The sequence below is a fragment of the Diabrotica undecimpunctata genome, chromosome 4, assembly GCF_040954645.1.
Source record: "Diabrotica undecimpunctata isolate CICGRU chromosome 4, icDiaUnde3, whole genome shotgun sequence".
Taxonomy (NCBI): domain Eukaryota; kingdom Metazoa; phylum Arthropoda; class Insecta; order Coleoptera; family Chrysomelidae; genus Diabrotica; species Diabrotica undecimpunctata.
The window spans coordinates 19,720,053-19,747,360 of NC_092806.1; the positions used below are offsets into that span (position 1 = coordinate 19,720,053).

The 27,308-nt window shown below is 33.9% G+C and overlaps 1 protein-coding gene across 1 annotated transcript in view; it reads right to left on the minus strand.

Moving 5' to 3' along the window:
• HDAC4 (histone deacetylase 4) overlaps nt 1-26,742 on the minus strand; it is a 168,858-nt gene extending 142,116 nt beyond the window's left edge. The window contains exon 1 of the mRNA XM_072529089.1: nt 26,255-26,742. Coding sequence (XP_072385190.1) covers nt 26,255-26,607 — 353 coding nt within the window. The 5' untranslated portion in view covers nt 26,608-26,742. The remainder of the gene's footprint in view (nt 1-26,254) is intronic.
• Nucleotides 26,743-27,308: the final 566 nt, after the last annotated feature.

The following is a 27,308-nucleotide window of genomic DNA, read 5'->3' on the forward strand; positions in this document are numbered from 1 at the left end:
CTGTCGGTGCTATGATCTAGGCGAGAATACCATGCGATGATCTCCGTTATGAACGCACCCTTACTCTCCTACTCCTCCCCGGAACTTACAAATCATCAATTCTTCGTATTGGGTGATTAATGTCTCGACGTGAACATTTCCGAACCATCTTAACCATCCCAAACTATGCTCTCACGCATTCATTGGTGCCATCCCTAGACGTCCCTTAATACACGCATTCTTAATTTTATCCTTTTTTGTCACCCCACTTATCCACCTAAGCATTCTTATATCCGCTACAAGCATTCTTTGTATCTCTTTCTTTTTAACTATCCAACATTCAGTCTCGTACCTCATAGCTGGTCTTAACAGTTTTTTCCAGTTCATACATCCCAAAGTTTTATAGATGGTTTATAAAAGACATACATCATCAAAGGCGTTTTGATTAGTTGTCCAAGTTATAATATTTTTTTGGCTTTCTGTACTTCTTCGGTCGTTTGGTGTTTCATCTCGTGCAATTTTAAGAGTCTGAACTCTCCCATTCTACTTTCTATGTTACACTTATGTTTGCGTATTACATTGTATGATCCATAATATTTTTCTTATGAATATCTCTTTTTTATTTTACATGTTTTCATTAATCTTAATTGTTTTATTAATAGAATATTGACTCAATTCTTAATAAATGGACACAACATATCAGCGATCATCTCCATTTAAATTATGGGCGACAATAAAGAAAATCAACTAAATCTAGATTGTGATGGGTAGCCAACCCTATTAGACACCAAACTCAAAAAAACGCAAGTTTAATTTGAATAAAAATATATTTAAATAAATAAAAAAAAATAAAATTAACTTCTATTTATAATATGTACAGTAAAAATAAAAAGACGAATTCTTGTAAATAAAATTGACGAGGTTTCGGTTCGATGTTGATACCGATGAAAAATCAATATTAGCGACACTCGAGGCAAAGGACGATCTTCGGTCAATGCCCAAAAACCGGAGAATGACTGATCACTAATCAGTCTAGGTTAGAGGTGATGTCTAGGGAACGGAAGCGATCAATCAATACTCGATCTCCAGGTACCAGATAGTATCTCTTACCAGATCAAGATCAAGACTCCGTATCGAACTTAGTTCTCTGTCGTTTTTCGTGGCATTTTATACTTTTGGTTGTGTTCCATCTCTAGCGGGCATCGATGGTCGTGGTAGGTTGTTGGTGGAAGTGCGGGCATCTTCGATCTTCAGGCTTTATGTCGACGACACAGCTATTGCGGTCAAACATAAAAACATCGACATTGTGGTACATCATTTACAAACAGCGTTAGACAGCAGAGAAGAAAGGAGCATATAATAGAAAATCGCCGTAAACTCCGAAAGAGTAAGCGATACTCTTTAAAAAGACCCAAACCCAGAGGAACCACTGACGGTGCAAAACATTTCCATCGGATGGAAAAAGATGCTAAATACCTGAGAGTAATAATGGATCAAGGTTAACATTTAAAGAACATCTAGACACAACATTAGAAAAAGCAAACATGCAAATAACAAATAACATCATACTGCCTATACTAACATAACTATCTACCGCATGGGAACATGTCTGCAATACGAACAAAAAGAAAATACAAGCGGCCCACAACAGCAGCCTAAGGGAAGCATTAAATGTACCCAGATACGTCGCTGAACGTTTCCTCTTCAGAGAACTTCAGCAAGTAAGGGTGATCGACACGATAATCGAAAAAACCACGATTAAGTTCGTTGAACTGGAAATCCATACAAACCAGATATTGCGAGAAATAAGTAGGTATGGTGCGTTACATGAATGGAAGCATCAACGTCCAAAACAACAGATAATGGCACATATTATTATGTAAAACAGTAGATAAGTTCATAGCTCTATTAACGTAGATATTCACAGCACTGTGTTAACCCACTAATATGATTTTTATTTCAGGATATCCTTCGAAAAGAAAACACCAAAAACTTAACAAACGGCTTCGGCACAAAAAAAAAATAAAAAAACTAAGTACTAACAAAAATACGAAAGCCTCCAAAAAAATTAACAAAAGCCAAAAACCCGGGTATGAAGGGCCCAAATCCTCGAGCACCAAGTCGCCGAACTGAGGAGAAAGGGATGGCTCCGAGCATTGGAGCGCGGTGGAGTGATTCCTGTTTTACACGAATTAATAGACCTCACCCCAATGAATTATAACGCTCGAATGTCATACTAAGGCTCTCAGGCTGGTTAAATTAAATTTCTTGCTTGGCCGACATCAGCAATCACACATTGAAGAACCAACAAGAGAAGAAATGCCCAATGCCGCTAAAAAAGTTAAAAATAATAAAGCACCAGGAATCAACGAAATATGTTCTGAAATGTATAAGGAAGGTGGTGACCAACTTTTGGCAGCAATCCATAATATGATAGTACTGATATGGCAGAACGAATTGATACCAGAGGAGTGGCAAAAGGGTAATATGCCCTCTGCATAAACAGGGTAATATGCCCGCTGCATCTTGACTTGATTGCATGATCTATAGAGGCATTATTCTGTTAATATCTGCATATAAAATATTCGGCAATGTACTTTTTGAGAGACAACTTTTTTATAAAAAAATTTGGTTGGGCATTACCATTGCTGATTTACTGCCGGCAAGTCAACTATACACCAAATATAAAACCGTCCAGATCATCAGAATTTAATAAAATGGAGCGGTTACATTAAGAATGAAGTTTATTTAATACCTCCAACAACAAGGAATGAGATGAATGATAGAATAAGAAATGTATTTCGAAGTGTGACCAAGTGACCAAGGACTTCGCCAAGGCTGCTGCATTGCACCTACACACTTTAAGATTTATTTGGAGGGGGTTTTGGATATTTGGAAAAGAAAATGTGAACCTATGGGTGTTAAAATTGGAGACCATACACTGTACAGCTTGCATTTTGCTGATGACCAAGTAATACTTGCAGAAGATCAAGATGATATCCACTACATGTTACGAAAAATAAATGAAGAATATACTAAGTGGGGCTTATCAATTAATCCATCAAAAACAGAGTACGTAGTAGTGGGAGGTGAAGGAAAGCACTTAGAACTAGGAAGCAAACAAATTCAAAATACTGATAGCTATAAATATCTCGGTGTAAACATTACAAACAATGGTCGGAATACAAAAGAAATAGCTACTAGAATTGGTCAAGGAAATTCAGCAATACGTCAACTGAATAGTATACTTTGGAATAACCACATCACCCGAAACACAAAAATTAGGATATACAAAAGTATCATAGAAAGCATTGCTACATATGGTTCAGAGCTTTGGGTAATAAATAAAAATGACGCATCCAAAATAAAAGCAATGGAAATGAATTATTGGAGAAGATGTTGCCAACTCACTAGAAGAGATAGAGTAAGGAATACTGAAATCAGAGAGCGTATGGGCATAGACATTGACGTCCTGGAAACTATAGAATGCTAAAGGCTGAAATGGTATGGCCATGTAGAAAGGATGAATGATCAACGATGGCCAAAGAGAATGTTACAGTGGATCCCCACCAACCGCAGGAAAAATGGAAGACCAAGAAGATCGTGGAGACAAGAAGTAAAAGGTGCAATGGAAGATAGGGGTCTACAAGTAGATGACTGGAACGATCGCACGCGTTGGAAGCTAGGTTGCGAAACAGCGGCAGCTGTAATAAACTCGTTATATATATATATATATATATATATATATATATATATATATATATATATATATATATATATATATATATATATATATATATATAAATATATATATTTCGAAGTGTTAGTGTACTAATGTAACTGTCTAATAGTTTTCAGGCGTACATAAATATTTTAGGTCATTTTGATGGTAATTATGTAATTAAATATTAAAAATATTTTATTAAAAGTACTGTACTGTATTTTGAACTGTACTTCAACGCCGGGACCACGAAGACCACGAAGTTTTTCTAATAATACACATGTTTGTAAATAGTTATAAATATAATTATATTTATTCATACAAAGATAATTTACAGTCCACACCGGTTTAATTTTATCTACCATAAGATAATCCAACAGTTACTACCATTCAGAACTATTTTTTCCTGTCTTGCATTTTTGGCATATAAATAACTATTATTTGTACGTATTTATAATTCAATTGCGAATTGAGATTGATTAATTTTAATTTAGAAAATATATTTCTCTGCGCCATTGGTAATTTGATCGACAGTTTTATCTAATTTCGGTGTATTTCAATATCAAATCGGCCAAAAAGAATGAAACGGAGTATGAGAAACGGGTGAAGGGAGTATAAGAAAGTTTATCACCGTGTATGTATTTATACAGGGTGAGTCATGAGGAACTTTACATACTTCTACTATATGTAGAGTCCCTCAGGGAGCATATCATGTGGCCACTAAAAAATGTCAACTCCTCTTCTTTATTAATTAACAGGGTGATTTGTGTAATTGACCATTTATTTCATTTTACTGTAGTGTTTATACGGCTCATTTGATTTTTTTAATTTTTGCATGATACAGTACACTACTATCAAGCATTCGACTGGTATTAGCTAAACTAAAAAATTCCAGGACTGGCTTTGGAAAAATTAATTTAGGGATTCGTATTAAATATTACACCCTGTATACATTTTTTTTAAAATGCAATAAGTGATTTTCAAACTACATAAATAGCCAATGAAAAAGACATATGCGACAATGTTGTCGCACTTTTATTAAATTTTTAGTGAACGATCAAATATTACCAAAAATAGAACAACCATAATGAAGTATCAAATTATAAGGTATTAATTTAAACAAATGTTATAAATTTCAAACATTTTAATTAAAATGAGTTCCTACAACATAATCTAATACGTAGAAAATTAACATCTTTACTGTCACTTTGTATTATCTCTACGATAGAATCAATTGTTTTTCAATTTTAAATTTTTACTCATAGATCGTATTGGGGCATTATTTTCGATAAATAATAAATTAAATTGATTAAAAAGTCAAACCTCTTGTATGTGTTAGTTTTTGTTGATTGTAAATCATTAAAATTTTATGTCAAATAATAATACATTGCATCAACTGTTCTAAATAAAAATAAATTAAATCTAAAAAACTTTAAAATGAAGGTTGGCGTTGACCGTTTGACGTTTCTTGATATTTTATACCCATTGTCATTATTGTCATTATCAATTGTTATTTATGTGTACAAGAATACATATTTCTTCTGTCATATCTACGTTAAGTACACTGTGTTAGTTTTGGTAGAGCTTTTGTTACTTTCGTTCAAAATGCCACATCAGTTTTCGACATCAGAATATGCAGACATAATATTTGTTTATGGATTCTGTAATGGGAATGGTAGGGCTGCTAGTAGAGAATATCGCAGGAGATTTCCTAATCGTCGAACTCCCAGTCATCCAACATTTGGGTCAGTTTTTAATTATTTGCGAGAAAATGGCCCTTTTCCTAGTGGAACAACAGAGCGACATGTAGATGAAGCGCAGGAAGATGACATTATGGACGCCGTTACTATGAACCCTACAATAAGCACTAGACAAGTAAGTCGAGAACTCAATGTTACTCAATCAAAAGTAAGTAGAGTCTTACAAAAAAATAATCTATACCCATATCACATTCAAATGGTTCAGCGACTACATGCTGGAGATGAGATCGATAGGTTGGAATTTTGTAGATGGATTAACAATAATCGACCAACGCTATACAGGACACTATTTACAGATGAAGCACATTACAATTTACCAGAGACGGGATAAATAATTCACGAAATTCACATGTGTGTGCAGAAGAAAATCCCCATGCTATTCGAGAACGTCGTTCTCAGTTAAGGTTTTCGGTTAACGTGTGGATTGGTGTCATAAATAACCAATTAGTAGGTCCTCACTTTTTTGATGGTCCTTTAACAGGGCAGGTCTATTTGAACTTTCTACAAAATATTTTGCCGAATTTGCTTGCCAACGCGAACGTTGCTATCCGAGGGATGTATTTTCAGCATGATGGGGCACCCCCACACTTTTTACTGGCAGTGAGACAACATCTCAATAATGTTTATGGCAACAGGTGGATAGGACGTGCAGGTCCTATTTCGTGGCCTTCAAGATCCCCTGATTTCAATCCCGTTGATTACCATGTTTGGGGACGATTGAAGCAACTAGTTTACGCAGTGAATATTAATAACCGACAACAATTAATTGATAGAATTATACATTGTTGTAATACTATTAGAAACGATCCCCAGAGTATCCGTAATCCAATACGTCAACTAACAATTCGGCAAAAAAAATGTGTACAGGCTGCAGGGTTCCATTTCGAAAATCTATTTTGAATTATTTTTATTTTGTTACCATTATTGTATCTTTTCCAGTTCTAATTTATGGGTTTATCATAACTATGTACATATTTTTAGTTTTTTTTTAAATTGTTCTTCGTTATTGTTAGTAGTTACTGTTTTTTGTTGTGCAGTGACTCAGTTTATCATTTCAATTAAAATGTTTGAAATTTATAACATTTGTTTAAATTAATACCTTATAATTTGATACTTCATTATGGTTGTTCTATTTTTGGTAAGATTTGATCGTTCACTAAAAATTTAATAAAAGTGCGACAACATTGTCGCATATGTCGTTTTCATTGGCTATTTATGTAGTTTGAAAATCACTTATTGCATTTTAAAAAAAATATATACAGGGTGTAATATTTAATACGAATCCCTAAATTAATTTTTCCAAAGCCAGTCCTGGAATTTTTTAGTTTAGCTAATACCAGTCGAATGCTTGATAGTAGTGTACTGTATCATGCAAAAATTTAAAAAATCAAATGAGCCGTATAAACACTACAGTAAAATGAAATAAATGGTCAATTACACAAATCACCCTGTTAATTAATAAAGAAGAGGAGTTGACATTTTTTAGTGGCCACATGATATGCTCCCTGAGGGACTCTACATATGGTAGAAGTATGTAAAGTTCCACATGACTCACCCTGTATAGTCACATATCCCCATCATTTAATTACTCGTATTACATAAAATATACTAAACCACAATTGAAACAAAATCAAATAAATTAATTCGTTCACGTTCTTTGATGAAGACGCATCTCGTTAGTAGATAGAGATCTCTAGTAAAAACTATTCGTATGTATGTGTCCGATTAATGAAATCATATTTTGAATTTTAGCCAAATGCTAGGTGGTTTTTCCGAGAACATGATAGTGTAAGAATCAGTGGCGTCTTGTGACCAAAGGAAATAGAAAAGATAAGTGATTAACACGATAAATAAAATTTTGTAATATCGATGACGCAAATCGTTGGAGTTTTTCTTTGAACAGATTGAACTGTGTAATGTGGTTGGTTTTTTCATCGAAATTTTGTATCTAAAAAATTGAGGAAATAATTCGATATAATGTTCTTTTATTGTGTAAAATTGTATGAAAAAAATCTTTGATGATATTTACAATAGATTTAAATATACATTCTGTCAATTTTAAAACTTACAATGGGCTATATCTCACGAACAAAAACTAATATCTAAAAATGCTTGAAACCGTTTCTAGGATAGTAAGGGGGAACGAAAATGACATGAAAGAGAACTCACCCCCATCAACCCCCTAGGTCCCACCAACTACAACCAAAAAAGTTTAAATTGCAAACCCCTACTTGTGATACATCATTGAAAAGACTATAAAAAATGCTATCCGATGATATAAATAATATTTATACAGGGTGAAGCAATAATTGTGAAACTTTGGCTTAAATGGAAAATTTAATGAGATTTTTGGTGAACTACAAATTTGTTAAACATGTCAATTAAGTAAATGTTCAAAGTGGGTTCCACTGTTTTGTAAACAATAATACAGCCTATTTTCAAATTCTGCACGAACTTTGGGAAATGTTGCTCTAGTAATGGCGCGACATGCTTGCGTAATTCTTTCTCGCAATTTCCCAAGTGACACAGGTTGAGTTTTATAAACAACTGACTTGAGGTAACCCCATAGAAAAAAGTCAGGTGGCGGTAAGTCTGGTGAACTCGATGGCCACTCAATAGGACCTCTCCTTCCAATCCATCTGTTCGGATAATTAGTATCCAACCAGTGCCTAACTGCAACTGCATAGTGAGGAGGTGCTCGATCTTGTGGGAAGTGCATCAAATCTTCGTCTAGAGCTAGGTTACCTTGATCGTCCTTTGGTTCTCTAATTCAGGCACAATTAAAGGTTCGATGGTATTTTCCAGCATATCGAGATAAATGTCGCCACTTAACTTGCCCGGTATGAACAAGGGGCCAATTATAGCATCGCCTAATATTCCTGCCCAAACATTCAGTTTTTCAGGATATTGAGTGTGACCTTCTCTGAATCGATGCGGGCTCGTATCACTCCAGTACCGACAGTTTTGTTTATTTACATAACCATTCAGCATAAAAGTATATTCATCAGTGAAACAAATATTTTTTAACGTTCTCGATTCAACGCGAATTCTTTCAGTCATGGGTTCACAAAACTCAATTCGTCGGTCTGGATCATCATCGCCTAGTTCTTGAAGAATTTGTGTTTTGTACGAGTGAAACTTATGTAATTTCAACATCTTTCTAACCGACTCATGTGAAAGCCCTGGCATTGCAGATAATTGGCGTTTTGATGCAGTAGGTGCAAATTTTTGCAAAAGTAGAATAATAGCATGTAAGATTTTCTTTCGCAAATAATTTCCCTTCGTAATTTAGCAACTACTAAGTTACTAGTATCAATAACATCAGATACGCAGACGACATGATGATATTCCTTGACAGTTATAGCTCTCTATGAGTTAGTGAATAAGATCGCAGAAGAAAGTCAGAGATATGGACATTCACTAAACATTAAGAAAACAAAATGTATGATGATCTCTAAATTGGAACAGCAATTTGGAAGAAACCTACCTTGGTACGAACAATGAAAATTGGGACCATTCCCTAGAAATCAAATGTAGGATAGAGAAAATTGAGGCTTTCTAAATGTGGCTTTATCGTCGAATCCTGGAGATATGTTATAGCGGCCACGTTAATAACCAGGACGTTCTAGTAACAATGCAAAAAGAAAAAGAGCTGTAAACCACAATAAAAACAACCAAAACCGAATACGTCGGTCACATAATGAGGAACAGCGAAATATATGGGTTGCTGCCATTAACTCTACAGAAAAAGTAGAAGGAAAACGAGAACTAGGAAGACGAAGGATTTCCTGGCTGAAAATCTACGAACTGAATCTTCAACACAACAACCACAAGACCCTGGACCCTTCTTGGATCCTGATTCATAACGCCTGTTTGTTAGGCAGATTGTTGCTGCCATCAACTAGATATGATCTTTCTTTAAAAATCTGATCCTTTCCTTTCTTCTTCTTCAGGTGCCATCTCCGCTACGGAAGTTGGCAATCATCATAGCTATTTTAATTTTTGAGCCAGTAGCTCTAAATAGTTGTTTTGAGCTGCATCCAAACCATTTCAAGTCGTCAAATACGTCTTCTTCCGATGCTTCTTCTGTCATCTATCTTTCATTGCATTATCAGTCGCAGGATGCCATACTTTTCGCCCCGCATCACATGTCCGAGATCTTGTAGCTTTTTTTCTTTAATTGTAAGTTCAACTTCCTTCTCTTTACCTATTCTTCTCAGTACTTCATTGTTCGTAACTCTGTCTACCCAGGAAACCCTCATAAATCTTCTATAGGTCCACATTTCAAAGGCGTTAAGTCGTCTCATTGTGTCTAGATTTAACGTCCATGATTCCACTCCATAGTATAGTACACTGTATACGTAACATTTTGTAAGGCGTACTTTAAGAGCTAATGTTAAATCTTTGCCACATAGGACCTTTTTCATTTTCATAAAATTAGAACGTGCTTTTTCGATTCTGACTTTGATTTCTGCAGTGTCGTTATTATTTTCTGTTAAGTGTTCCTAGGTAAGTACTTTTTTACTCTTTCGATCTGCTGGCCCTCTACTATCAAGATTTCGTTAGTATTATGGTTGTTTTTACAAATTTTCATAAACTTCGTCTTTTTGATATTGAGCGAGGGTCCGTACTCCCTACTACACATTACTATTTTACTTATGAGTCTTTCCAGGTCTTGTAAACTATCGGCTATTATTACTGTATCATCTGCATATCTAATGTTGTTAACTAATACTCCATTTACTCTTATGCCGACTGTTTCATCTTCCAGAGTTTCTCGAATTACCTCTTCAGAATAAGCGTTAAATAATAGAGGTGATAGTATGCGGCCTTGTCTGACTCCTCTCTTTATTTCCATTTCTTCAGATGTCCCTTTTTCAATTCGTACTATTGCTCGATGATTGTAATAAAGGTTTGTTATTAGCCTCAAATCTCTTTCATTTAGGTTTTTATTTTTTGTGTTTTTCATGTTTGACTTTATCAAACGCTTTATTGTAGTCTATAAAACAGACGTAAAGAGGACGGTTAACATCCAAACATCTCTGTGTCAGCACGTTGAAGGAGAATAGTGCCTCTCTGGTACCCATACCATTGCGAAACCCATATTGCACTGCACTCCTTTCCTTTGTTATTTGTTTATTATGGTCCACTTTTCTCAAGTAAAGATTAAGGTGGGTTTCAAATATTTTTAGACACAGTGACAAAATAAACCACTGAATTTTGTGACGAGAACGTTTCTGGATACGTCGCTGTTCAGGAACAGATAACTAGCCGATTACTACACATGTGTATATATTCTTGAATGCTCGAACATTTATTTTCAAACGCAATCGGTAAAAATAAAATGCTTGGAAATTCGTTTTACACACTTTGAACAGAATATAAAACGTGTAATATGAATTTGACGACATTCGATGTTTAAAAATAAACACAAATTCAAGTTTATTTCGACAGCTGCGGAAAAAAAATATAAATACAACTTTTTTTAGGAAATTCCCATTAAAAATCAATGTTACATGATATAGAATTTTAATATTTATATAAAACTGTATTACTATTATACATTTTTGCGATCTGTAAGCTAAATGGAGGCTAAGGGTGGCACAACTTCGGGTAACATAGGCTTCATTAGCATTTTCCCGGAACGCGAAGTTCCAAATCCGAACTCTATACATATACGACAAGAATTGAAGAAGGATTATCCGAATGAAACGTATTGGTTGTTTGTAAAGCGAATATAAGATAAAAATGAGAAAAAATAAGAGGGTATATCCAAAAGATTTGCTAAACAAAAAGGTAACGAGTTACACAGCTGTTTTCAAAAGAAAAGGTCCAGTTTATGTCCCCAGTTAGAGGGATACAACATACATAAAAATGATAAGTAAGTACTGGACATAAGTATATAATCTTGGTGGCTACAAATAGAGAACGCACACACCTAAAACCCCAATATTGTTAAATTATAAAAAACATTATTTCATATAAACAAAAAAAATGGTGGAAAAAAAGAATGTACAAATTAATAGAACGAATATAGATGCACGAAAAGATGCCCAAAGAATGCAAAAAGGGATTAATGGTGCTAATACTTAAGCAAGGTGATTTCTTAGTGTACATACAGAGCTATTACATTATTGAATGTCACGTATAAAAGATTATCTATAATTTAAAACAAAAACAGGATGGCAGAATATACAGGAAATATCATAGATGACTATCTGATAGGTTTCAAAAAAGGGAAATCTATGACCGACGCTATTCACATACTGAAACAAATAAATTAGAAATGTTACGAATATAATATAGACACAAATGCTCTTGATAGATTATAAACAGGCCTTCGATAAACTAAAACAGTCGACGATTACGAAAGTGCTAGACCTAAGAACACCAAAACTGATAGACACGACTATGAAGAGTCCAGAACAGCAATGATACAAAATCAGGCTGGGAAAGAAGATATAAAAATCAAAGTAAGACAAGCAGATGAACTATCAGACTTACTCTTTATAATAGTATATTTTTCTTCTTCCTTGTTATAAGCAATTCTGCTTATTCATTGGCGGATTAATACCTCTATGAAAGGTTGTCACTCCATCTTATGCGCGGTCGTCCGATACTTCTGCCGATTGGTGACTTATCTCTTGCTATTTTGACGACACGGGTCTCCTCCATTCTACTTATGTGATTATTTCATTATTTCTTTCTATTTTGTTTCCATTTATTTATACACTGTACGTTACATTTTCTTCTAATGTCTTCACTTCTCTTTCCATCTCTCAGCGTATTTCATGTAATTCTTCTCGGTACTCTCATTCATCTCTGCCATTTCCAGTATCGTTGTGGCTGTGTCGGGTCTTGTTTCTGAGGCATATGTCATTATTGGTCTTACACTGGCTTTATTGTTCTTATTGCAGACAGCTTTGATCAGGCACAGATAATGCTCCAATAACTCCATACTGCCACAAAAAGAATTGGTCTTAAAATAAATTTTTCAAAAACACAATTTATGACAAATTTAGTCCATATCAAAACCATCTCAGTAGAAGACAAAGATATTGAGCCAGTTGACTCCTATAAATACTTGGGCCATGTGATCAGAATAAGTCGAGACAACCAAACAATCGAGCTGAAAAGAAGAAACCTCGCTTGGGCTGCATTTGGAAAGATGAAGGATATTTTTAGATCTAAGATTCCAATGTGTCTGAAAAGAAAAGTATTTAATCAGTGTATATTGCCAGTGATGACATACGGCGCAGAAACCCTAACACTCACAAGAACAACAGTGAGTAAACTACAAGTTGCGGAAAGGGCAATGGAGAGAATAATGTTAGGGATTTCTCTACGTGATAGAATATCCAATCCAATACTATACGCAAAAGATCAGGAGTAGCAGACGTTATTGAAAGGATAACAACACTAAAGTGGAACTGGGTAGGTCATGTAGCAAGATCAGTTGATGACCGGTGGACAAAAAGAATTTTGGAATGGAGACCCCGAATACAAGCTAACAGAAATAGAGGTCGACCCCCAACGAGATGAACAGATGACATAAAAAGAAAGACTACAAATTTGATTCAGATAGCGCAAAATCGGACTAAGTGAAAAAGCATGCGAGAGGCCTATGTTCAGCAGTGGACGTTAGAGGCTAGTTGATGATGATGACTGGCTTTATAAATTCTTGACTTCATCTCAGTGTTAATATGTCTGTTTCGACATATAGTGTTATTAAGTCATCCTGTCAGTCTATTTGCTTTTTGTACTTGATCTCTCACTTCTTTTTTACAGGTCTTCATAGCTAGACAGTGTAATTTCCAAATATTTTATTTTCATTACTTGTTCAATACTGATGCCATTTTTCTATTTTACATCTGGTTGGTTCTTTACTGACTACTATTATTTTAGTTTTCTGAGATGAGATTGTCATATTAAATTCTTTTGCTCTTATGTTAAATCTGTGGACCAGTCTTTGCAGACTATCTTCATCTTGGGCCATCAATATTGCGTCGTCTGCGACAGAGTATTTTTATTTGTTTCCCATTCTGTATCCTCTTCCTTTGTTAATCCTTTTTTCATGTTTTCATCCATGAATCAAATTGAGCATGGGGCACAACAATTTAGCCTTGTCTTATTCCGCTGCCTATTTCTATAGGTTCTGTAAGTTGTCCATCTATTCTGACTTCCATTTTGTTGTTTTGATAGATGTTTTAGATAGTTTTTATAATATTTAGGGGAACTTCTCTATGATACAGAAGATGGATTACATATTTGAGTCTTACTCTGTCAAACGTTTTCTTTAGGTCGATCAGACACAGAAATGCTGGTCTATTATACTCTAGTGATTTCTCAGTAATTTGCTTTATAACGAATATTGCATCTGTACACGATCTTCCACTACGAAAATTCTGTTGTTCATCTGCTAAACTTCATCATCAGTGTGCGTTATAGCCCTTCGTGAGCCTTGGCCTGCTTCAAAACATTCTTCCATCCTTCCCTATCGAATGTCTGTCTTTTCCTGCCCCTCACTCCAATCTCCCTCAGATCTTCCTGTACATCGTCCAGATATCTGAGTTTAGGTCGCCCCCTTCTTCTTCTTCCGACCGGCCTGTTTAGCATAGTTATTTTAGTGAGATCACTCTCATCCATCCGCATAACGTGGCCCACCCACCTTAGGCGGTTTATTTTGATGGTCTTCACAATATCTGCATCACCAAAAAGTCTATAGTACTGGGGGCGTATTATTGTTTTATCAAGTTTGCACTTTGTTGCTATTGACATACTTCTTGCTCTTAGTTGAGGGCCAGGTCAAAATAACAGCGGTTAGCCACGCATATTCTTTTTTTTTTATCTCGTTGGATGTGTTATTTTTGTAGTCTACCAGTGATCCTAAGTAGCAGAATTCTTCTACCATTTCTATCGTTTCGTGTTGTACCTCTAAGTTATTTTGTTGAATTCTTGATATGGCCGGCATATATTTAGTTTTCTGGATGTTAATCAGAAGTCCGATGTTTTCTGCGGCATTTTTGATACGTGTGAAAGCCTCCACTGCTTCATTTTGGGTTCTTCCAATTATGACGATATCATCAGCGTATGCCATTATTTGTATACTACGGGTATATATCGTACCTTTTAAGTTTATTCCCGAATCTCTCATAACTTTTTCTAACGCTAGGTTGAACAGCGTGCATGATAGCGCATCTCCCTGGCGCAGTCCTCTGTTGGTTTTAATTGGTTTTGAAACATCCCCTTGTACGCACACTTTACATTCGACTTTCATCATTGTCATTTTAATTAATTCTACCAATCCTTTTGGTATTCCTAATTCGATCATCGCCGAATATAATTGGGACCTGTCAATAGTATCGTACGCTGCCTTAAAGTCTACGAAGATGTAATGGCAGTCTATGTCGTACTTCGTCGTTTTTTCTAATATTTGTCTGATGGATGATATGTCATCAATGGTAGATTTATTTTTCAAGAAGCCTCTTTGGTAGGATCCTATTATATTGTCAGTATACCAGTCGTTCGTTAAGTATCAGGGACACAATTTTATATGCTGTATTAAGAAGGGAAATCCCTCTAAAGTTGGAACATTCAAGAACGTTTCCTTTTTTGTGTATGGAGCATATAATTCCAGTATTCCAATCTTCTGGTAACGCGCGTTCTTGCCATACCTGTATTAGTAGTTTGTGAAGGAGGGTTACAAATGTTTGACTGTCTGCTAAACTTATCTCCTGATTTATTAGCACTTGTAAACTTTTAATCGTAAGTTTTAGCGTAGTATTTAACAAGTTTATACCTCTGTAGTTTTCTGGCTGATTTTTATCTCCTTTTTTGAATAGTAGATTTAATTCGAGTTCGTTCGTTCTCCATTCTTCCGGTATTTTAGTGTTTTATAATTTTATTAATTAATGTTGTTAATTATATCGAATGCAATATTATCGAATAGTATTATTACCTAAACAAAAGTGTCAGGAAGAAGACTACTTAATCCTTACAATTGTATATCAGGTGTGACGGATAATCTCACCTGAGTAATCATCTATTACAAAACAAATAGTGTCTGGTTAGTTGTGTATATACTACGATCTCCAGGTGTGCGAATGATGGATGCATTAATACCTGTGACGGCTAATAAGCCAACCGTGTATTACATTCTTTTTCTATGAATACTTTTAAATGGTATCACAAGATTTTCTTTCCACTTATTAACACATGTATGCACGTGGAAGGCATTTTACATTTTTAAGAAACCAAATTGTTAGAATTTATAGACCACAAAGAACATAATTAAAATTATTTAGAACTTTAGCTAGTTTTAAACTTTGTTTTTCACTAAATCTAGAGTTTTTTTTTTTTTTTTTTAACGGCTTTGGCTTGAAACCTTTAGCCACGTAATTAACCAATTTAGCCAACTGTTGAAAAATTTCTAATATGAATATATTGCTATTTATTGTGAATTTAAAGTTTTGCAAGGAGTGTAATACTGACAGTGAATCACTGCATATGACAATTTTGTTCCACTGGTTTTCACAGCACAATTCAAGGGCTTTGTATATAGCACATGCTTCAGCAGAAAAAATGCTGGATTGATTATTTAAAATAAATGATTTTTTAATCTTCATTTTTGGTACAAAGTAAGCACTGGTTGTACATGTTGGTGATTTTGACCCGTCTGTATAGATCACAATATGATCTGAATAGCCACTTAAGATTTCTTTAAGAGTAGTGTAGCAAATTTCATTTTGGTATTTAGGGATAATAATCCCTAAACTAAGATAAGATAATAAATCTAGAGTTATTGTATTCACTAAACAAATGAATAAATAATTTGGTATATGGTTACATTTTTAGCACTAGAGTGTGGATTCATTAAGCGCAGAAGCCCGTTGACTAGTTCATTAGTCCACACTCTATGATCTACGATGTCAAAATTGATAAAATTGCAAATAAATGCTGGTAAAGTGTACACAACTATCAATGTCTTGCAAAACAACATTAAAAACATACTCGTATATCTGATTACTTACACCAACTTATAGCCGGGGACGCAAACGTGTTAATTCGCAATTATGTTTGTGAACCCCCTAATATTTTTATGAGAGCTAATATTTTTACGTAAATAAAATCCCATTTTACAAAAATTTTACGCAAAATAAATCCTTTATTTATGTGTTAACTAGCTTTGTAGACAATCTGCAATCAAATATTACGCAGTACACAAAAAGTTACGAATTTATCATCTAAACCGAAATTACAATCTCTCAAACTGATAATTTCATCCATACATTTACTTAGTCAGTAACTGAAAAAAGTCTCACATGTAGCTGGGTACCGATAAACTCATGTATCCTCAACGATAACAGTTTATAAATATCTTAAAAATAGCAGGTTTATTTATAACTCGCTCGCCTACGTCAGAAATGTTTTTGTAATCAATCTTCAATTATGAAGTTCGACTTTACCTTGATGATTTTTAAATAGGTATGTGGTTGTAGAAACAAAGATGAGCAAAATAATCAATCGGTAATTAGGTGTGAGGTATATACGTGCGGGAAAATATGAAATAAATGTCGAAAATCATATAAAAAAAGTCTAAAACCTCGATATTACAAAAACAGGAAGTTAAACATTTAAGTTTTTCACATGATTAATACAGGAAATTATTTAGATGTGTATTTATTATTTTCGATTTATAGTAAGGCACTAGTTTTTATATACTTAGTGGTGATACAGAATAATCAATACAACATCAACGCCCGTGTTGAGTGGATGTAATGAATATCAGGAATCACTATATTTCTAAAGAGAAATATATACTATTTCTATATACTATATTATTTATCTATATAGTGGACTCAGGAAACCCGAAACTTAAAATCAGTTATAGACTACTTATGTCATCCTCAAACAAAAAAGTCGACTGAAAACGAAAGACGTAAGAGCATGTAGAGGACCCACTTGCGGCAGTGACCACTACCTCTTACGTTCAGATATTGCATTTCCACATAAAAGAGAACAGAAAACGCCGCAAGATAACCATACAAAGGAGAAAGTACAAGAAGTACGATACAATTTGAATAGTTTACACCAAGAAAGTGTTAGAAAACTATATAAACGTAGACTGGAACAAAAAACTAATTGAAACGGAAGATAATACTAGGAATGTTAATCAGTTATACAAAACCATCAAAGAATGTATACACGCCGCTGCCCTAGAAGCACTAGGGCGATATGAAAAGATCGAACAACAAAAACCATATTGGTGGGATCAAGATATTTCGCAGGAAATAACACAGAAAAGAAAATTGTATCAAAAATATCTGAACACAAGAAATGTGGAAGACAGAATCGAATACAAAAAAATGCAAGCGATGGTCAGAAGAAAAATATGCCAAAAGAAAAATGAATCCTGAGAAAACAAATGCACTATGCTAAATACATACATTGGTGGAAGCCAAAGTTCAGAAAGCTGGAAACTGTTAAAAAATTTAAGAAACAACAGAAAAAGAGATATTATCCAGTCCATATCACCGCAAACTTGGGAAGAATACTTTAAAGATTTACTAACAGAGACAAGAGAGCCCTTCAAACAGATAGAGAACTATGGTTTACAAGGCGTCAGGCTAATAGGATCACCAATCAGAATAAATGAGAGAGAAGTCAAAACCGTATGCAGACATCTAAAGAATGGCAAATCACCTGGCCCAGGAAATGTAGCTCCGGAACTTATTAAACATGGACCCAAAATACTAATGCAACGACTACGACAACTTTTCCAGGAATGCATAAATAAACATAAAATACCTGAGGAATAGAAAGAGTCGCATATGAGCACCATCCATAAAAAGGGAGATAAATCGAAACCTGAAAACTATAGAGGAATTGCAGTTACTAGTAGTATTAGCAGAATATATGGGAAAATAATAAAAAATCGAATAGAAGAAGAATACCAAGATATGGAAGCCGAAGAACAGGCTGGTTTTCGTGCAGGTCGATCTACAATAGACCATGTCTTCTCTATTACCCGGATAATTGAAAAGAAAGTTGCTCGTGGCCAAGAAGTCCATCTGACGTTCGTAGACCTTAGGAAAGCATATGATAGTATCCCGCTTGATAAATTATGGGAGGCACTGGGGAAAACAAATATAAATATAGAATTGATTGAAGCAGTAAAAACGTTGTACTACCAACAAACAACAAGAATTAAAACAGGAAATCTGATAACACCGGGATTCAAAGTGACTAAAGGACTAAGACAAGGATGCTGTATATCCCCAACATTATTTAAAATATACCTCGAAGCAGCACTCAACAAGTGGAAGAAAAACTGTACGAATATGGGCATACCACTAATAGACTTAACTTTGTACACTCTGTGCTTTGCGGATGACCAGGTCATCATCGCACAGGACTCTGAAGACCTTAGTTACATGATGCGAAAACTATTAGAAGAGTTTACAGAGTGGGGTTTGGAAGTGAACATGGAAAAAACTGAGTACATGAGTATCGGAGGAGATCAACATAACCTTCTCGTAGAGGAAAATCAAGAGATCAAACTATGTGATGACTACAAATACCTAGGAGTAAAGATCACTCAGGACGGAAAATTGGATGCAGCCATTAAGGAACGCAATACTCAGGGAAGGAAAGGCATAGCCTTACTGAACAGCGTACTGTGGGATAAAAACATCTCTAAAGAAAATAAAAGAAGAATATACAACACCATAATAAAAAGTATCACAACATATGGATGCGAAGTGTGGCCCCTAAAAGACAGAACAGAGAAAATGCTTAGAGCAACAGAAATGGACTTCTGGCGCCGCTCGGCGGGAATCTCCAGACGCGACAGAATAACAAACGAGAGAGTCCGAGAAATCATGGGGGTTACACATAATATTGTTGATGACATCAAAACGACACAACTCAGATGGTACGGACACGTAAGGAGAATGCCGGAGAATAGAATACCAAGACAAATTCTTGAATGGCAACCAAGAGGTAGGCGAAGACCAGGAAGGCCTAGAAGAAGTTGGAGAGAAGGAGTTGATAAAGAAATCAGAGAAAGAGAACTGGAGGACGATCTATGGAACGATATAATGAGATGGAGATTGGAAATCGGAAGACGTCGAAGAACGTTGTAAACCGACATTATATATATTTATCTATGATCAGGAATAAAAACGGAGATCTTTTGACTAACTTCTGTAGCACAAATGAAATACGTATTAATGGATAATGACAGACGTGAGGTCTCTCAGACATATTCGGTTTTCGAATTCTTATAGGCCAGGGAAATAAGCAAAAAAGTACTATGTTTGTGACATTAAACCGGCCAGGCAAATGACAGTTGTTCTGTAACAAAACCCTATAAGTTTCCTGCAGTCGATTTTTTTGACTTACTTATAGTTATTAACAAATTAAGATCAAAAACGGTAAATTTTCACTTTTTTAGCAAAAAGTGAAGCATTTGAAGCAAATTTAAGAGCAATCAACTTATACTTAAATAAGTCATATAAAAACGTTCAAAATGGCGTTTTTCAAATGTTTTGATCCTCATTTGTTGCTTCTAAAGTTGCAAAATAAGTAAGAAACTTCAGTTTTTTTATAAATGTTAATAACCTTTTTAAAAATAAACTTACAATCGTCATATTACACGAAATGTTGGGTCTTGTAGTTATTAAAATATGACCAAAATTTCAAAGCGATCGGTCAAATAGTTTAAAAGTTATTTAATTTATTTATCCCAAATTAAATTTTTTTGCAACAATATAAGTCAGAAAATGATAGAATTACATTAATTCTAAGGATAGTTTATGAAAGAAGGATTATTCTATCAACAATATCAAAAAAAAATGAAGAAAAAGTATTTTAAATATCGCAAAATAATTTTGCAAAAACAAGTTGATTTTTTGCTTATAAACAATTAGAATAACTTTTTAACCATTGCCTGCAAGAAAATTACTTTTTCATATTTAGAAGGCCCGCATTTTTTACAAATTTGAAAGAAAAAAAGTTGACCTACGACAATTTGGGACAAAGTTAGTCCCTTTTTTTTTAAATTGATAGCAGCTTTGTTTATAAAAACTAAAAGATCTTATTAGGGTCATCTGAAAGAACATGCTTTTCAGTTTTAATATGCAAAATTCAAAAAAGATTGTATTTTAATGGAATCTAACTGATTCGAACTCAAGTGTAGATTCGTCTTAACATAAATAATAACTCATAACGAAATTCCCAATGGCTGTGACCAGTCATTTAATTTTTATCAAGTTATATTTGCGAAGTCTCCAGACTTCATGTCTGTAAGCAATAAGGTAACATTTTAGAATTTATCATATGCCATGATTTCTAAGTTTTGTTTAATTTGGCCAGTCAAAGTCATATGTAATGATGCTGCAGTTAAATTAGCTCCTAAATCTGAATGTAAACTTTGTGAAAGAACATTCAAGATCTCCAAGGATCCGACAAAAATGGAACAAGATGCATACAAGGCTGCTAAAAAGGAATTAATGGAAAGAATATCTGCAGAAGTTAACTTTATTATTCATTTCCTTAGTGGTGTACCAACCGTCTCTATCTCAGTAATTTTATACTACCAGAATGTGGGTGGTCTATGTATGACTTTTTGATCTCCTTAAAAGTATTTCATGCTGCTCTTATGATATAACTATTTTAGTTGAAAGTAACTTAACCAACAACATAATGGATAGTGAATTAAAGTGTGAAGGTTTTAACATTTATAAAAGTGATAGAAACAGTTGAACAAGTAAGAAATTAAGCGGAGGTGGAGTTCTAATATTCATTAACAATAATTCCTATCATTGAAGATCGCACAGCACAGCTTTACATTTTGTGTCATCTTCATGGGTCTCAATTTGTTATTGAGGGTGTTTATGAACATTCCTTTTCAAATGCCTCATGAGTGTTAAGTATATCCAACACTGCCACTCAGTTGAAAATTTTTTTCAGCTGTTTCCCTCTGTTAATATCCCTATATTTGGTGACTACAATAATTTACCAAACACATTATGGTCTAATGATGAGTATGATGTATTGGTTCATTGTCCAGGAGGAGATCCAGCTGTGGATGTTGCTCACATACTTGGTTAGTTAAAATATTGTTGTATATAGGTATATGTAATTCTATATCAAATGAGAGAAACATATTTTTGGATTTGGTTTTTTCCAGAAATAGGGAACTAAATGTTGTAAAAGCGAATGATCCTCTAATGAACTCAAATCTACATAATATTGCCTATGAATGTTACCTATGAATAATTACAATGAACTTAATAACTTTTTGGGCTCCATTAATTAGTAGGATTGCTTGGCTTACAATGATATTATTGTTTTAACTAATATGTTATGGAATTCTTTAACTAGGGATTTTCTACTTTATACCTCCGAAGAGATGCAGGACATCAACTTTTCCTAAATGGTTTTCCCATGAACTTGGAATTTTGACATGTGGGAAAAGGTATACTCACTCATTGTATAATATATGAAATATTGTACTGATGCCAGTTATTATAAAGTTTCTCTTCTTAGGACAAAATGCAAAAGTTTGTCAGGTATATGCTTTAATCATTATGTTACAGGTATCTATGCTGAGTCCAGAAAAACAATCCATTTTGGAAATATGTTAATGATAAACATTCTAATCAGAGAGTACCAAATGCTATGTTTTACAGTGGTCAGTCTGCTTCTAATGGCCAAGAAAGTGATAATTTGTTCAAGGACTTATTTTCTTTTTAACTGTCTATACCCCTGGAGTAAATAAACTTCAGATTTCCAATATCTATCAGCTATTTAATAGCTCATTACAGTCATCTTTATTTCCTGATGTTTGGATGAAGAGTTTCTTTGTACCGATATCCAAATGAGATCGGAAGGAAAACAATGAAAAATATTTAAGTATATGCATTCAGTCTGCAGTACATACAGTGTTTGATTTTTTGATAGCTAAACAGCTACCTTGGTTGTGTAGTGGACTTATCTTATAGTCTCAGTATAGTTTTTGTGCAAAAAAAATCTACAGCTACTAATAATTTAGTTTATCAGTCTGCGCTTAGGAAGCAAATAGAGGGTCAAAAACAGGTGGATGCTATATATACCAATTTCAGTAAAGCATTTGATCATGTTAATCATCAAATTCTTCTTGCAAAATTGCTTTTCTGTGGGATTTAATGTTCAGTTTGTTGAATGGATCAAAAATTCCTTATCAGAGCATAGTCAAAAAGTTAAGATTGCTGGTAATATTTCAGAGTCAATAATGGTCACCTTAGGTGTTACTCAGGGAGGACACACACATCACCTATTTTTTTCAACATATTCATTAATGATATTTTTAGTTGTTTTTTAAGTAGTCAGTGTTTAATGTTTGCTGATGACTTGAAGTTATGGATGGTGGTTGATGATTTTAGAGATCAATTGTCTTTACCAGCTGATCTTGATCATTTATACAAATGGAGTAGTAGGAATGGTCTTCATTTAAATTTTAAAAGTATTGTTATATCAGTTTTACACTAGCGTGAATAGATTCCTCTGGATCTGAGAATAAGAGTCTTAAGATGCTACGTGTTCCCGACTTTGTTGTATGGAATGGAAAGCTAGACACTAAAAGTGGATAACATAAAGAAGTTGGAATCATTTGAGATGTGGTACTATAGAAGGATTTTGAAAATACCATGGACCCAACGAGTTACAAATGCAGAAGTGTTTTGAAGGCTACAAAAGGATTGTGAGGTCATAAAGCATATCAAAACAAGAAAGCTGGAATATTTAGGCCACATTACCAGAGGTGCGAAATATGAGATATTAAGGCTCATATAGCAAGGTAAAATCAAGGGTAAAAGATCCATAGGAAGACGAAGAATTTCCTGACTGAGAAACCTAAGAGAGTGGTATAGTTGCAGCTCAGTAGATCTTTTTAGAGCAGCCGCCAATAAGGTACGGATAGCTGTGATGATAGCCAACCTCCGATAGGAGAAGAAACTACAAGAAGAAGATTTTACAATATGAGTTTGTTATTTGCAGACATTCCAAGAGAAATATAAATATTAATCTTGATCACTCCATTGCTTTTGACTCTTTCACACAAAGCCTTTCTATTGTTTTCCTTTTTGAACTTAAAACTAATCTGTCTCAAAACTCTCCAGAGACTTATTCTGGAAATTTCAAATACATTTCTTTCTGTTAATTTCTATAACCCTAAATCTAAAGAAACATGTTTTTTCTTTTCATGCATTTTATATATAGTCTCACAGATTTCAAATTTACAACCTTAGGAAAGACTCATATTCTTTGGGTGTCAGTGAGGTTTGTATGGTGTGACATTTTGTTTGCTTTTTCCACTTTTTGCTTCTTGCCAAACTGATAGTTTTGTTTCATTAATACAGAGTGCATCTCACATACTCTTATGAATAGATAAAATGTAGATGTAGATGTAGATTAAATATAATATAATGTAGATTAAATATAAAGTTATCTACATCTAAAACACATCTTGGTATTTTTGACTTCAATAAACAAACACACTCTTTGAAATTATTAGAAATCAGTAGTAAATTATGTCAATTTAATACATTTTTTCATATTATGTCAAACTGACTGTAGATCCTTTTTATTGAAATAATTAGAGCAATTTACTTTTGTACTTCTTAAGTTACACAATAAACTATTTGTTGTTATAATCCAAAATAGATGTATATTCATGTGGAATAAACTGTATGTATCCAGTGTCAAAACTCTACATTTTGTTAAATTAAAAGAAAATGTCTAAGGTGAACAGGAAGACCCACTGACTTTGAACTCAATTACTAAAACTATAAGAGGAATGTATCTACCAAATTTCAAGACTAATACTCTTCCTCAAGAATTATCACATAGACTGATTGACAGACAATGTTACATTAAGGACCTATAGGATCCTTTATAAATCATTAAATTTTGCCTAAAAACAGGATTTTCTATAAAGTAGTTTCTTTTACAGATCGCAGGCCTGAAATTTTCAAGTGATATACTGTACACCAGGTGCCTGAGAGGTATTCGGACTCCACCCCCATGGATGTTTAAAGTACAGAGGGCACAATTTCACTCTAGTTGTAATATGGGCAAATCAAGAAGAGAGAAAAAGGCAGAAAAGATTGTCTTGCTGATAGTATCTCCTTACCCTGGCCTATCAAACACCACTATGCATCTTAAGGTCAAAGACAATGTGGATTTGGGCAGGCCGTATGCATTCACAAGATAATTAAGGAATAGACCAGTGCTATTGTTTTCACTTTTCATTGCCAATCGTCAGTGTACCTTCATTGTAAAGTAAATATGTAAACTGTCAATATATGCAATAATATTTAAGTTTTATCTTACATACAAGATACATTACATTTTTGTTATCAAAAACAACTATACTAATGCTTTTTTTCTAGGTAAACATCTAACTTCTAATTCTAATTAATCTAAATCTAAATTCTAGGTTGATACTCTCAACTTCTAATCTCTAAGGTAATTAGAAATGTCACTGTTATTGGATTGAAGAAATTTCTGGTTCAGATTCAGCCAACTTTCAGTTTTCTTCTCACTTAATAATCTATTATTTGCACCCCGATAACAAAGAGGCCCTGGTAGTACTCCAATATAGAATACCCAATCCATGTAAACAATAAAAAGGTTATTGCTGAAGAACCATGTTCCTATACTTGTATCAGTCTATTAGATTTTGTGTTGCAATAACTGATATTTATACAGAGACAATATTATATTATACCATCTACAAAAGAGCTGGAATGTTTCATTCACACCCATAACTTTTTATACCACATTTGATAATTGATTACGACAATTTTGAACATTCTCCTGACAAATGTAATAAATGTACTCCTCATTTTGGATTATGGATTGTATTTACACAAGTATTATAAATGAGTATTTTTTAAATCTAGATACATACAAGAAGTATTCACTTTGGGTATAATATAATGAATGATGAAAAAATCTAATACACTTTTCCTACTGAGATCATTTGCCAATTGGGCTTAAGCTATCTTATTTTTATTTAAATGTCAATCTTTTTAGAAGAGCTATATTATTACTAATATTGAAGAGAAAGGTCAAGTGAAAAAACATTTGACAGAGTTGGTCACATTTTGTTTAAATTTATACTTTGTTTTATTAATTATGTGTAATTACTTTGAAATTATGTGCAGATCTAAATAATCTGGTAGAATGATATAACATGTTGTTGCTTTTTATGTTGTTTGTCAGTTGGGTTTGAAAATTAACAATACTTTATGTAGGTTTAATTCTGGTATTGACCTAGAGTTTTAGTATGTGTCTATCTATCTTAATTTAGTAATTCTTTGAATGACTCCTATGTTTATTGTTAAAAAACTTGATTTTAATCTCAGTGATATTTCTTTAAATCAACACCACATAAAGAGTTCCTAAGTTTTGAAGAGATACAAATCAAATTTCCCTCCAAGACACAAACACATGTCCTGCTTGTTCACATTTCGGAAATCTTAGGACCTGTTGGTTTAATATTTGACATTGAATTGATGTTTGGAACTGCATTTCCCAGAGAGTATCAGGGCATTGAACACATATTCAAGGCTACCTGTATAGAAAGAATCACAGAGATTTAATAAGAACAATAATGTGCACTTGTCATCAATGTTTACAAACAAAATAGCCTTAATTTTAGAAGGTTGGTAATAATGAGAATCCACCAAATCAGCTGTTATCTGTTATCCTTTGGTCTTTGAACCCAAAAATTAAGTTAAATGCTTACCAACAAGAGTTTTCAGGTCTGGACCCCTTGATACCCGAAGCCCTCTGTCGCAGAAATGATTGCAGTTTTTGTTTAACTTCTGTACTGGCGACCGCACTTTCTTCATGTTTTTCCTTTTTTCGAAGAATCTCCAGCTGCTCACGTTGTCTCAGCTCCTTCAGTTGGTTTTGTCTCTCCCAATACTGCTCCAAATGCTGGCGCAGTTGTTGCTCATGCTGCTCAGCCAAGTGTTGTTGTTCACGTTGGAACTGTTGCAGGAGGATCTGATGTTGTAATTGTTGTTGTTTCTTAATGAGTTGAATTTGCTGTTCCAACTCGAGCTCAGGTGGAGGTTCACGGTGCTGCTCAGCCATATCCTATTTGAACTTCGAGTACATTGCACTCTGCACAAATCACACACTACAAAAACACTGGAAACAAAAATAAAGTCTTACGAGGTCATACCGGTCCCGACCAAACTTGAACTAATCCAAAATCCAAACTAATCGTGCGCTTGCTGAAATAAATTTAGGAACAGAAATAAAGTGGTTTGCGGCGTTGTCGGTTATAAATAATTTAATAATTTTAAAACACAAGAAATATTTTCGAGCAAATTAGTAATGAATACATTACACAATGTTAAATTAGATACTAAGAATTATTTGTTTTTTAATATTTTTGGCTTAGTATGTGATTTATTTTCAATAAATTCGCTATTAAATTTATATCGAAGCTGGGACTATTCGCATTGAGAATGTTGGCTAGCCTGATATTCCATAAGCTTGCTGTGTGTTAGTTGCGGACAGGGTTGCCAATGTGACTTGAATGTCGTATATATCTTGTATTTGTTTAATTCCAAACGTTTTAGATTTACATTTACATTTTTCTTTTATTGTTCTTTCTTTTCTACTTTTTTTTTATTTTTTGACGTCTTTATTATTTTAGTATTTTCTGATTTATACTGATACAATATTTATGTAAAATAGAGTGGTTTATAAAGAATTGATGATTTTTAGCTGCAGATTTTTATGGAAAATATTATTTTTTTTACATTACAGTTTACAACTAAAACTAT